This window comes from Dendrobates tinctorius, unplaced genomic scaffold (genome assembly GCF_039654945.1).
Source record: "Dendrobates tinctorius isolate UK_male_01 unplaced genomic scaffold, ASM3965494v1 ptg000039l, whole genome shotgun sequence".
NCBI lineage: Eukaryota > Metazoa > Chordata > Amphibia > Anura > Dendrobatidae > Dendrobates > Dendrobates tinctorius.
The window spans coordinates 16,966,215-16,980,020 of NW_027361707.1; the positions used below are offsets into that span (position 1 = coordinate 16,966,215).

A 13,806-nucleotide genomic window follows, 5' to 3' on the forward strand; every position below is an offset into this window, starting at 1 on the left:
TCGGGAATCGGGGCCGCCCACTCAGGATAGTGTCCGGTTCTTTAGGCCTTGGAACAGACCAACACACAGGAGATCCACGCTTCTCCAGCTCCAGACACTGAAGGATACACTCGGTCTCCATTTTATCTCCCAGACCACGCCCCTGGGGTGGGGATATGTGAGCCGTCATTCCCACCCATCTCCTATGACTCCTCGCAAAGCCTAGCCCTGGAATGGCGTAATAACTCTCTCAGCACTATATGTGTTGGAACATGTTTCCGAGCTCACATCACCACAGCTAATGACCGCAGTGACACATATCTCCCCTCAAGGACCTGTCCGGCAGTCATCTTACAATATGTGTATATACGCTCGTATATTACTGTGCTTTATGATCGTGAGTCCAATGGAAGAAACGATTGATGGAAGATGTACAGTATTAACCCTTTATTCAGTTTTGTTTATGCTTCCAGCCTCTTGCCGATGGAGCGTCAAATCCTTCGCTGCATGAGAACTATAAGAGGACTCGGCTACCCAACCAGATGTTTGAAGACTCTGCGGAGAGCAGCATGGAATCCATGAGTCAGGGAGAGAAGGACGACGGGAGTTCTTCTACTACGATACACTCTATTACCAGCCTGGATCGATTCTACGAGAGAATGTTTCCTCGCGTTAACAGCTTCCCAGAAGTCCTGCAATGTAACGGGTAAAGATCGGTCTATATTTTAGCTTGATGAAACAATTTTTTGCCTTTAAAGGAATCCTCTTTGTATAAGAAGTTCTGAAAACCTAAAGAGATGAACTGGAGTACACAGTGACAAGTAAAAGTTTCACTTTTAGAATTGAGTGTTGGTCTTTGTGTCCCAAAGAGATAGAAATTAGGAGGCTCTATAGCAAACAAAATAAATAAATATAAAAATAATTAATATTCAGCGGAGTAGACAGATAAGGCAGGGGCATAAGCCTTATAGAAGGTCATACCTCCCAACTTTTTTAAAGACAGAGAGAGGGATATGAATTGCAGCACTTACATGGTAGTTTTTGTCCATATTGAAGCCCCTTAGTGATCTCACCTAAAATACCCCTTTAATTGCACTGATAGAGTATAATGCCCTAAAAAAAGCATTCATCTTACAGTATGATACCGCAGTGAATTCCTCCGCAGTACACTTCCACAGGGTCAGTAAGGTGACCCCCACATTGACCTCAGCAAAGTATGATACCCCCATACTGTAGTTTTCCAACATAGTATGATGCTGCCATAGTGACTCCGACACAGTATGATACTCCAACAGTGCTCACAAATCTGCATGATGCCCCCAAAGTACCCTTCACAAAGTGTGATGCCACTACAGTTACCCCGCACAGTATGGTGCCCCCACAGTGACCGTCTTCGCAGGGTACGATACATCCACTAATCACGACTCACATTTTGATGCCCAGATAGTTCTCTCACCCACAGTATAATGCCCCCACAGTGCTCACAAAACTGTATGATGTTTTCAAAGTTCCCCATACATAGTATATGATGTCACTACAGTGACAGCTTTCCTTGGTGCCCCCCACTGTTCCCCAACTCACACTTTGATATCCCCACACTGCCCCCACAGTGAGTCTCTCCCACAATATGGTGCACCCACAGTGTAGCAGAGTGTATCTTTTGAGAATCCACTGGTACACAGGAGAACTTCACTGAGCAAGTTATCTTGAGTAAGCAGCATTTACTTCTTATGGGTAAACATGAGATAAGAATTCAGAAGCACACAGCCATGCTGCTGGTATAATACAGTCAAAAGCGAAAGTAAAACTAACAATAATAAGAGAGCTTCCCTCCCCACAATACAGCAAACATATAACTTCACACTATCGCCATCTGCTGGTGTAACGTCCTCTTTTACATAAACAATAATCCACTCTGTTGCATATGCCAACACTAGAGTTGAGCGACTTTTGCTTTTTTAGGGTCGCGTTTCGTTTCGTGAAACCCGACTTTTCCAAAAGTCGGGTCGAGCAAGATCGTCCGATTATAGGGAAAAGTCGGGGTCGTCCCGAAACACGAAACCCAATGTAAGTCAATGGGGAATAAAAGTCGGCAGTGAGAGGAGGACAGGAAACACACCTACAGTGCCCATTTGAATGCCAAAAGCATCAATTCTTCTTACTTAAGCTTGTCAACCTTAATTAACTTCATAATACAAGTTACGCACTGAAAAATGGGGGTTATTTGGCTAAATTTGTGGGGGGGGAGGGCTGGCTGCAGGTTTTCATGTGCCCTGGGCAAAAGAGCGCCCCTTTAACACATACCACAACTCATCATGCTCCGATACGGCAGAGAAATAGCGGTATAGTACAATGAAAAATACCTCACTTTTTACATCTCATGACGAGGCCCATCTATTTCTCCATACAAAATCATTGGTCCCATATAATGTTTGAAACAGTATATGATGAGCTCCACATAATGCTACAGTATATGTTGGTCCCCATGGATGAAGCTCCACTGTCTTATGGGCCCAAATAATGCTCCAAACATAATGGGCCCCATTTCTACTGCTCTAGTGTATAATGGGCCCTGTAAATGCTGCTCCAGTGTCTGATGTCCACCTTTGGAATGTTCCAGTGTATGGTGGGCCCCATCTATCATTCTCCAGAGTATAATGCTCCCCAAAAATTGCTGTCCCAACATAGAAAACAATCAAATAAGTCTCCTCGCTAGGGAATCCCTGTACTTGTCTGGACAGGTGCTGTAGCTTGCATAACAGCTCGCCAGCCGTTCTCACGCCCAGTATGGATTGGACGTGATTGCACAAAGGTTAGAAAGGGTACCGTATCCCTGGATAACATGTATGGATAGCGTACACATTCAAAATATATGTCTATACAGCATGAGGCAGGCTCAGACGGTGTTAGGCCCAGTATGGATTGCACGTCATTGCACAAAGGTTAGAAGGGGTACCGTATCCCCGGATAACATGCATGGATAGCGTACACATTCAAAATATATGTCTATACAGCATGAGGCAAGCTCAGACGGTGTTAGGCCCAGTATGGATTGCACGTCATTGCACAAAGGTTAGAAGGGGTACCGTATCCCCGGATAACATGTATGGATAGTGTACACATTCAAAATATATGTCTATACAGCATGAGGCAGGCTCAGACGGTGTTAGGCCCAGTATGGATTGCACATCATTGCACAAAGGTTAGAAAGGGTACCGTATCCCTGGATAACATGTATGGATAGCGTACACATTCAAAATATATGTCTATACAGCATGAGGCAGGCTCAGACGGTGTTAGGCCCAGTATGGATTGCACGTCATTGCACAAAGGTTAGAAGGGGTACCGTATCCCCGGATAACATGTATGGATAGCGTACACATTCAAAATATATGTCTATACAGCATGAGGCAGGCTCAGACGGTGTTAGGCCCAGTATGGATTGCACGTCATTGCACAAAGGTTAGAAAGGGTACCGTATCCCCGGATAACATGTATGGATAGCGTACACATTCAAAATATATGTCTATACAGCATGAGGCAGGCTCAGACAGTGTTAGGCCCAGTATGGATTGCACGTCATTGCACAAAGGTTAGAAAGGGTACCGTATCCCCGGATAACATGTATGGATAGCGTACACATTCAAAATATATGTCTATACAGCATGAGGCAGGCTCAGACGGTGTTAGGCCCAGTATGGATTGCACGTCATTGCACAAAGGTTAGAAGGGGTACCGTATCCCCGGATAACATGTATGGATTGCGTACACATTCAAAATATATGTCTCAGGAGGCAGGCTCAGACGGTGTCAGGCACAGTATGGATTTGACGGCCCAGATTACACAGCGGAGGAGCAGGGAGAGGTAAAGATTGCAAATGCTGGGGCCCTGGCCAAGCAAGGGGGGCCCACTCGTGGGCGTCGGTACTGGCACTGGGCCCCTCATAGTACAGCGGTGTGTCTGACGGCGGGTGTGCACCACCGCCGTCAGAGACACTTGATTGCACTATGAGGGACCCTGTGCCAGTGCCCGCGCCCAAGAGTCGGCCTACCCACCTGTCCAGGGCAACGGCACTCGCACGGTGTCGTGCGCTAGGTGGTGACCCCGGCCATGGGGGGGAGGCAGCACAGTTAGGGAGTTTTAGAAAGTGGCATATGTTGATGTTGGACATTCAACTGATGCAAAAGGCGAAATAGGTGAAGTACCAGGAAGAGGTGGACCAAAGCAAGCCATTTTTCTGTCACCCTATGTGTCATCAGGGGAAGGTGGGACAAAATCCTTGGAAACCCATGCGTGGTTCATTTTAATGAAGGTTAGATCATCCACATTTTGGGTTGACAGACGGGTCCTTTTTTCTGTCAGGATTGATCCAGCTGCACTGAAGACTCTTTCCGATAGCACACTTGCAGCTGGGCAAGCGAGCTCCTGTAAGGCATATTGGGCCAATTCAGGCCAGGTGTCCAGTTTAGCGGCCCAATAGTCAAAGGGGAATGACCTGTGTGGGAGAACATCGATATGGGAGGAAAAGTAGTTTGTAACCATAGTTGACAACTGCTGTCTCCTGTCACTTTCCATCGATGCAGTATTACCAGTTGTGTGAGCGGTATTTGAAAAATCAGTCCACAACATTGTCATGAAACCCCTGTCTCCAACGCCACTTCTGCTGTGTGCACCACGAACACCTCTGCCAAGCTGCCCCCGGCCCGTACGGCTCGTGTGAGAACCATCACCGCTGCTGTGTGCTGGGAATGCCTCAAGCAACCGATTTACCAGAGTTGCTTGTTTATTAGCCAATATTAGGTCAAGGTTCTCCTGTGGCATGATGTTTTGTAATTTGCCTTTATAGCGTGGATCCAGGATGCTGGCCAACCAGTAGTCGTCATCGTTCATCATTTTGGCAATGCGGGGGTCCCTTTTTAGGATCCGCAAGGCATAATCTGACATGTGGGCCAATGTTCCCGGTGTCAATGATACACTGTGAGTGCTGGGTGGAGGAGCACTTTCTGGCAAATCCACATCCCTCCAGTCACGCACAAACCCTGTACCAGACCTTGCCACGCCAACATTTTCACTTGCCCCACGAGATGCATCCTCCTCCCCTAAGTAATCATCCCCATCATCCTCCTCCTCCTCCTCCTCTTCTTCCTCCACCTCGTCCAGGAGAGGTCCCTGAGCAGACAATGGCTGAATGTCATCAAGGATTCCCTCCTCCTCTTCCTCCTCATCAACATTGGCTGCAGACGCCTGCTCCTTAAGGTGCGTCAAAGTTTGCATGAGCAGACGCATAAGTGGGATGCTCATGCTTAGGATGGCGTCGTCTGCGCTTACCAGCCGTGTGCATTCCTCAAAACACTGAAGGACTTTACAAAGGTCTTTCAGCTTCGACCACTGCACGCCTGTCAACTCCATGTCTGCTCTCAAAGTGCCTGGCCGTGTATCCTCCCACAAATGCATTATGGCATGCCTCTGCTCGCACAGCCGCTCCACCATGTGCAGGGTGGAGTTCCACCTTGTTGCAATGTCGATAATGAGGCGGTGGTTGGGAAGGTGGAGCAATCGCTGCAGCTTCTGCATACGAACGGAGTGTACAGGCGACCGGCGGATGTGCGCGCACAGTCTTCGCACCTTCTGGAGCAGGGCTGTTAACTCCGGATAATTTTTGAGGAAGCACTGCACCACCAGGTTCAAGGTGTGAGCCAAGCAAGGTATGTGGCTGAGTTTTGAAAGGGCTATGGCTGCCACAAAATTACGGCCGTTATCACTAACTACCTTGCCTGCCTCAAGATGTACACTGCCCAGCCATGACTCAGTTTGTCGCTTCAAGTACTCGGCCAGCACCTCGGCGGTGTGTCTGTCGCCCAAACACATCATCTGCAACACAGCCTGCTGACGCTTTCCACTAGCTGCTCGATAGGGGGACACATCGTGTGCAACAGTGGCAGCTGCAGATGGAGTGCTCGTACGACTGCGCTCTGTGGATGAGCTGTCGCTTCTGGAGGAGGAGGAGGAGGGTCGAACGCCTACAGCCAACTGTTTCCTATACCGTGGGCTAGGCAGCACTGTCCCACCACTGCTGTCCCCTGTGGACCCTGCATCCACCACATTAACCCAGTGCGCAGTGATGGACACGTAACGGCCCTGGCCATGCCGACTGGACCATTCATCAGTTGTGAGGTGCACCTTTCCGCTCACTGACTGCTTGAGTGCATGGACAATGCGGTCTTTCACATGATGGTGGAGGGCTGGGATGGCTTTGCGAGAGAAGAAGTGGCGACTGGGTAGGTCATAGCGTGGTACTGCATAGGCCATGAGTTCGCGGAAAGCTGTGCTTTCCACCAACCGAAAGGGCATCATCTCAAACGAGATTAGTTTGGCAATGTGGGCGTTCAAACCCAGTGTACGCGGATGAGAGACTGAGTACTTTCTTGACCTACTCATAGTGTCTGGGAGGGTGAGCTGAACTTGAGAGCTGCATATGGTGGAAGTAGCGGTGGACAGGGCGGACTGAGAGAGGGTTGATGATGGTGATGGAGTTGGTGTTCTTTCTGATGGCCTAGAATCAGTCTTTCGTTGATATAACAGTGGGATTCCCTGACTGCTGTGGCCTTGCAACGACACCTCAACATTTGCTGCTGTGCTAACCGGTGGGCTTACAGTGGGGGAAACAATGTAGCGTTGCTGACTACCTTCGTTGTGATCAGTTGCACATGTGGCACTTGAGGTTTGGTGTTGTGTCCATGCTTGCAAGTGCATGCTGGTTAAATGTCTAAGCATGCAACTGGTATTCAAATTTTTCAGATTTTTCCCTCGGCTAAAGGTCTTTGCGCACTTCTTACAGATAACCTTGGCCTGATCATGAGGATTTTGTTCAAAAAAGTGCCACACTGCACTCTTCCTACTTTGGCAGACATTTTGCGGCCTAGCACGCTGTGATCTTTTGACCCTCTGGACAAGCTGTCCAGCAACTCTTTTGATGTTTGGAACCTGTCTTTGGAGTGCTCCGGGCCTGCCAGATAACAGCTGTTGCGATGTCGATGTCTGCTGTGGATGCTCCTCATCTGAGCTATTGGAAACAGCACCCTCTTCCCCCAATGGATGCCAATCTGGGTCAACAACTGGGTCATCCATCACCTCCTCTTCTATGTCATGTGCACCTTTCTCTGTGTCACCGTGTATGGTGGTATAGTGTGCGGGAAGGGGCACCTGAGTCTCATCAGGGTCAAAATCTGGCTCTGTACACTGCGAGGACAATGTAGTGCTCTGAGTGAATGTACCAGCAGAATCATCCATCAGCGGCTGTGCATCAGTGCACTCCATGTCAGATTCATCTTGGCCTGGGTAATTCACCATTTGACTTGATAATCCAGGCATGGTATGTGAAAACAGCTCCATGGAGTAATCAGTAGTATGGCCTGCGTCATCCTTCAATCTTGGTTGGGGTGAAGGACACAAGGAAAGGTGTGGTTCATGAACATGAGCCTCCAATGACGACTCAGTGCTTTTACTTTTTACAACAGAAGAAGAGGAGGCGATAGAGCTGGAGGCTGAGTCAGCAATGTAAGACAAAACTTTTTCCTGATGCTCTGCCTTTAAAAGCGGTTTGCCAACTCCTAGAAAACTAAGCGTTCGAGGCCTTATGTAGCCAGACGATGACGCAGGGTCAGCACCTCCTGCATTCGGTCCTATTTTGCTCTTGCCACTACCATCAGATCCACCACCAACACCATCATTACCAGCTGCCAACCCCCGCCCAATTCCACGGCCTCTTCCACCAGCCTTCCTCATTTTTGGTAGAAATGTAGACAAAATCCAACAAACTATATAGTAATGTAAAACAAGGTACAAGGTGTCTATAGGACAGGGGAGTTTTAGAATTTCTGCACACACTTGTGGACAGTGGACACTTGTGGATTGTGTGCGGCCCACTGATATCTGAGCGCTATGTGACACGCTCGATGGCACAGCTGCCTGTGACCAAAGTGACGAGAGGATAATGGAGATTTTGAATCTCTGCGTACACTTGTGGACAGTGGACACTTGTGGATTGTGTGCGGCCCACTGATATCTGAGCGCTATGTGACACGCTCGATGGCACAGCTGCCTGTGACCAAAGTGACGAGAGGATAATGGAGATTTTGATTCTCTGCGTACACTTTTGGACACTGGACACTTGTGGATTGTGTGCGGCCCACTGATATCTGAGCGCTATGTGACACTCTCGATGGCACAGCTGCCTGTGACCAAAGTGACGAGAGGATAATGGAGATTTTGAATCTCTGCGTACACTTTTGGACACTGGACACTTGTGGATTGTGTGCGGCCCACTGATATCTGAGCGCTATGTGACACGCTCGATGGCACAGCTGCCTGTGACCAAAGTGACGAGAGGATAAGGGAGATTGGATTGCTTTTAAAAAAGCAGTTTGCGGAGCAGTGGGTAAACAGCAATGCCAGCGTGTCAGGAAGCCTTAAAAGGCAGCCCAACAACCAACACCACTGATACACCACAATATAGCCTCCCCTTGCACTGCACACACAGTGACTTGTGTGTTGTGCAGGCCAAATCGCTAGCAGCAGAAGCAGTTTTTTTGTCTTCTTCCCTGCCTAACGCTCTCCCTACAGAATCAGCAGCAACCTCTCCCTATACTAAGATCGGCAGAAGTAAGATGGCGGTCGGCGTGCACGCCCTTTTATACCCCCTGTGACGCCCACCAAAGCAAGCCAATCACTTGCATGCCCTTCTGAAAGATGGTGGTGACCCGTGCCTATGTCATCACGTTGCCCACAGTGTCCGTGGATCCTGATTGGCTGAAAAAGAGCGCAAAACAAACTTTTGAAACGCGACTTTGGCACGTAAGTCGCCGACCTCGTGGCCGACCTCATCCTAGGGTCGGGTTTCGTTTCATGAAACCCGACTTTGCCAAAAGTCGGCGACTTTTGAATTTTTTCGACCCGTTTCGCTCAACTCTAGCCAACACCATTTCTCAACAGTAAGGACTTATTCAGTCAAACCCAACTTTTTTATTAGTCTCTGGTGTTTATCAGCATTCAACACCTTCGTGAAGATGTCTGCTGTCATTTCTTCAGTAGGATAATCCTTCAAGAAATTATACTTCACATTTCCCAAGTCTTTGATTTCAAAATGTTACTTCAGGACTTTTAGAATGTTTTCTTTATCCCTTTCTTTTTCAGAACATATCAGAATATCGTCTACATATATGAGTACATAAATCCATCTATTCATCAGCCTTTTTGTGTACAAGCATGGATCAGCTTTGCGTCTTTGAAAATTTTCATTTGTAAACACTTCTGTGATTTTGTCATTACACACTTTAGCTGCTTGCTTTAAACCATGTATGCTTTTCTGTAGTTTGCAAACTTTGTTTGGGTTTCTTTCATCTTTGAATCCTGGAGGTTGTTCCATGTAAATGTCTTCTGTTAAATCTCCATTCAAAAATGTCTTTACATCCATATGTATCAGTTCCATCTGTTTCATTGCTGCAACTGTAAGTAAAGTTCTTATTGTAGTATGTTTGACAACTGGAGCAAATGTCTCGTCATAGTCTTCACCATATTTTTGAGAATACCCATTAGCTACGAGTCTTGCTTGGTATCTTTCAGGTGTGCCATCTGTTTTGTATTTTACTTTAAAAATCCATTTACATCCTATGGCTTTTCTTCCTTCTGGATTTCATTTCTGTTTCTGTTGTTTCTATCCATTTATTAGCTTCTTCTTTAGGGAGTTTAAACAGGTAGGTTCATAAATTTTACTTGTGCTTGTCTTGTATGAGAGACGTTTTGGTGGTTTTCCTTTGTTCTCTCTCATTGAACGTCTTGGTTCTGTGTCTGTTTGTAGTTGTATTTCTTCATTTTCAGTATTCTGTTCTTCATCAATTTCAACTACTTTTTCATCAAATTCTTCAGCTATGTCACTTCTGTTTTTCTCATTTTTTGTGTCAATTGAAATCATAGTGTCTTCATTTAGATCCTCAATGAATGTCATACTGTTACTCACCGTGACTCTGTCTGTTATGGGATCTAGGATTCTGTATCACTTGCAATTTTCACTATATCCAACAAATATTCCCTCCATGGATCTGTTTTGAAGTTTGGAATGTTTTTCTGTTGGAATGAATATAAAAACTTTACATCCAAAAACTTTTAAATGATTGACACTTGGTTTCATACCTTGCCACAGTTCATATGGAGTTTTCTTCAGTTTTCTGGAAAAAAGTCTGTTCTGTAGATATGTAGCTGTCATTGCTGCCTCACCCTAATATTTCTCTGATAGTTTGGAATCTGTCAGCATACATCTCATCATTTCTGTCAGAGTTCTGTTTTTCCTTTCTGCTACTCCATTTTGTTCAGGTGTGTACGGAACAGTTTTCTGGTGTTCTATACCATTTTGTCTTAAGTAGTTTTCTATTTTGTGACCTGTAAATTCACCTCCATTATCACTTCTGATGACAATTGGCTTCCTTTGAAATTTGTTACTCGACCTTGTTACGTAGTCTGCAAGTTTATCAAAAACTTCACTTTTGTTCTTAATTAAGTATGTGACTGTGTATCTTGAGTAGTCATCTATGAAAGTCACCATGTATCTATTTCCTCCTGATGTAGTCACTTGCATGGGTCCACATCCATCAGTATGCACCAAATCAAGTGGTCTTTTGCTTTTCATCTCAATTTCTTATGGAATAGATATTTGTTATGATTGAGTCACCGTAGGAGGCAAAAACAGAAAAGCTAGCTAAGTCCAGAAAACCCAGAGAAGTTGGCAGCTATCGGATTGCAGACCCCTGAACTTATCAACACAACTAGCAGTAGCCGTGGGGGGTTCCTACGATGCCCTAGACCCCTCGATCACAGCCGGAGATATAAATAGGCCTAAAGAAAGAAAGGGGAAATCTAAACTGCCCCAGAGCAGACCCCAAAGCAATAGGCAGCCCCCCACAAATAATGACGGTGAAGCAAGATGAAAATACAAACACAGACAGAAAGATAGGCTGAGCAAAGACGGGGCCCAAACTAACTATATAGAAAAGGACAGAAAGACTGCTGTCTGCAATCCGTGAAAAACCCTATGAAAATAAGAGCCAACAGACTGACAGTGAAAAATGCCCTGAAGACGCTAGGCTTCAAAAAGCTATGTCAGTACTTAGGCATATACTGAAGACAGAGCTACAGGCAAAAGGAGATTCAGCTCACCCCAGCAGGGAATGGCAGAATCCAGAAAAGAAAGGAAAACAAAAACTAAACACAAATGCAACAGGCAAAGCAAAAAACTTAGCTTTAAGAGAGCAGGAATCAGACTGGTGTCCTAGGAGTCCACAGAGAAATCACCCGCATGGAGGAATGGGCGTATGCAGCCTTATATCCAGTCTGTGACTCCACTCAGCCAGTCATCATCATAAATCTCAGGTGTCTGATAATCAGACTCACTACCTCTCCTCACCAGAAGAGGGAATTCCTCGGGCCTCAGTGATGAAGGGGAAAATGAACTCACAACAGTACCTCCCCCTTGAGGAGAGGTCACCGAACCCTCAACCACGCCACCAGGGCGATCAGGGTGTGCCCGATGAAAGGCACGCACCAGTCTCCTAGCATGAACATCAGAGGCAGAAACCCAGGAATTATCCTCCTGACCATAACCCTTCCACTTAACCAAATACTGGAGTCTCCGTCTAGCCAGACGAGAATCCAGTACTTTCTCTACCTCATATTCAATGTTACCTTCAACCAATACAGGGTCTGGAGGTGCCACTCCCGGAACAACAGGTTCAACAAATCTCTTCAACAAGGACTTATGAAACACATTATGGATTTTAAATGTGACAGGAAGAGCCAAACGAAAAGAGACCGGATTAATAATCTCCAAAATCTTGTAAGGTCCAATAAATCTAGGCTTAAACTTAGGAGAGGCCACCTTCATAGCAATATTTTTTGATGATAACCACACCAAATCACCAACCTTAAACTGGGGACCAATTGTCCTATGTCGGTTGGAAAACCGCTGGGCCTTTTCCTGGGAGAGAGATAACTTATCCACCACTTGGTCCCAGATCTGGTGCATTCTCTCCACCACAGTGTCAACCCCTGGGCAGGCAGACGGCTCCACCTGCCCTGAAGAAAATCGAGGATGAAACCCAAAGTTGCAAAAAAAAGGTGACATCAAAGTGGCAGAACTAGCTCTGTTATTTAAAGCAAATTCGGCCAAGGGTAAAAATGAAACCCAATCATCCTGATCAGCGGAAATAAAACATCTCAAATATGACTCCAAGGTCTGGTTTGTTCTCTCTGTCTGCCCATTGGTCTGAGGGTGAAAGGCAGAGGAGAAGGACAACTGAATTCCCAGCTTGGAACAGAAAGTTCTCCAAAATCTAGACACAAACTGAACTCCTCTGTCAGACACAATGTTCTCAGGAATCCCGTGCAAGCGAACCACCTGTTGCAAAAACAGGGGCACCAACTCAGAGGAAGACGGCAACTTAGGGAGTGGTACAAGATGAACCATCTTAGAGAACCTATCACAAATCACCCAAATAACAGTCATCCTTTGAGAGACAGGCATATCGGAGATGAAATCCATTGAAATATGGGTCCATGGCCTCTTGGGGACAGGCAAAGGCATCAACAACCCACTAGAGCGGGAGCATGATTTAGACCGGGAGCACGTCCCACAGGACTGCACAAAATTCCTGACATCACGAGACAAGGAGGGCCACCAAAAAGACCGACTCACAAGATCTCTAGTACCAAAAATACCTGGATGACCAGCCAAAGCAGAGCAATGAACTTCAGACATCACTCTCTTCTTCCACTGGTCAGGAACATACAACTTTCCACTGGGACAACGCTCAGGCTTGTCTCTCTGGAATTCTTCCAGAGCACGTCTCAAATCGGGCGAGATGGCAGAAAGAAATACCCCTTCGCCTAAGATGGTAGCAGGTTTGGTCACCACAGGAGAATCAGCAAAGAAACTCCTAGAGAGTGCGTCTGCCTTGACATTCTTAGTTCCAGGAAGAAAAGAAACCACAAAATCAAAACGTGTAAAAAACAAGGCCCACCTAGCCTGTCTAGGGTTCAAGCACTTAGCCGACTCTAGATAAACCAAATTCTTGTGGTCGGTGAGGACCACGACTTGATGCTTAGCTCCCTCCAACCAATGTCTCCACTCCTCAAATGCCCATTTCATGGCCAACAGTTCCCGATTCCCCACGTCGTAGTTATGTTCAGATGGAGAGAACTTTCGGGAAAAGAAAGCGCAGGGATTCATTTTAGATGTTACAGGATCCCTTTGGGACAAAACAGCTCCTGCACCAATCTCAGAAGCATCCACCTCTACCTGGAACGGAAGTGAGACATCAGGTTGCCGCAAAACCAGGGCGGAGGTGAATCTTCGCTTCAACTCCTGAAAGGAAGAAACAGCCTCCGGAGACCAATTTAACACATCAGCACCCTTCTTAGTCAAATCAGTCAATGGCTTGGCAATATTAGAAAATGTTGCTATAAATTTCCGATAAAAATTAGCAAAACCCAAAAACTTCTGGAGGGCCTTCAAAGAAGTGGGCTGAACCCAATCATAAATGGCCTGTACCTTGACTGGATCCATTTCAATAGTTGACGGAGACAGAATAAATCCCAAAAATGAAATCCTCTGTACCCCAAAAAGGCATTTAGATCCCTTGACATACAGGAAATTCTCCCTCAAGATCCGGAACACAGTCCAAACATGTTCCACATGAGAATCCCAATCCTTGGAGAAGATCAAAATATCATCCAGATAGATAATCAAAAATTTATCCACAAAATCTCGGAAAATATCG

At 46.2% G+C, this 13,806-nt stretch overlaps 1 protein-coding gene across 1 annotated transcript in view; it reads left to right on the forward strand.

Annotated features, from left to right (window-relative positions):
- The window catches only part of EVC (EvC ciliary complex subunit 1), a 142,118-nt gene that overhangs the window by 30,784 nt on the left and 97,528 nt on the right, over positions 1-13,806 (forward strand). The window contains exon 4 of the mRNA XM_073574501.1: positions 453-685. Coding sequence (XP_073430602.1) covers positions 453-685 — 233 coding nt within the window. The remainder of the gene's footprint in view (positions 1-452; positions 686-13,806) is intronic.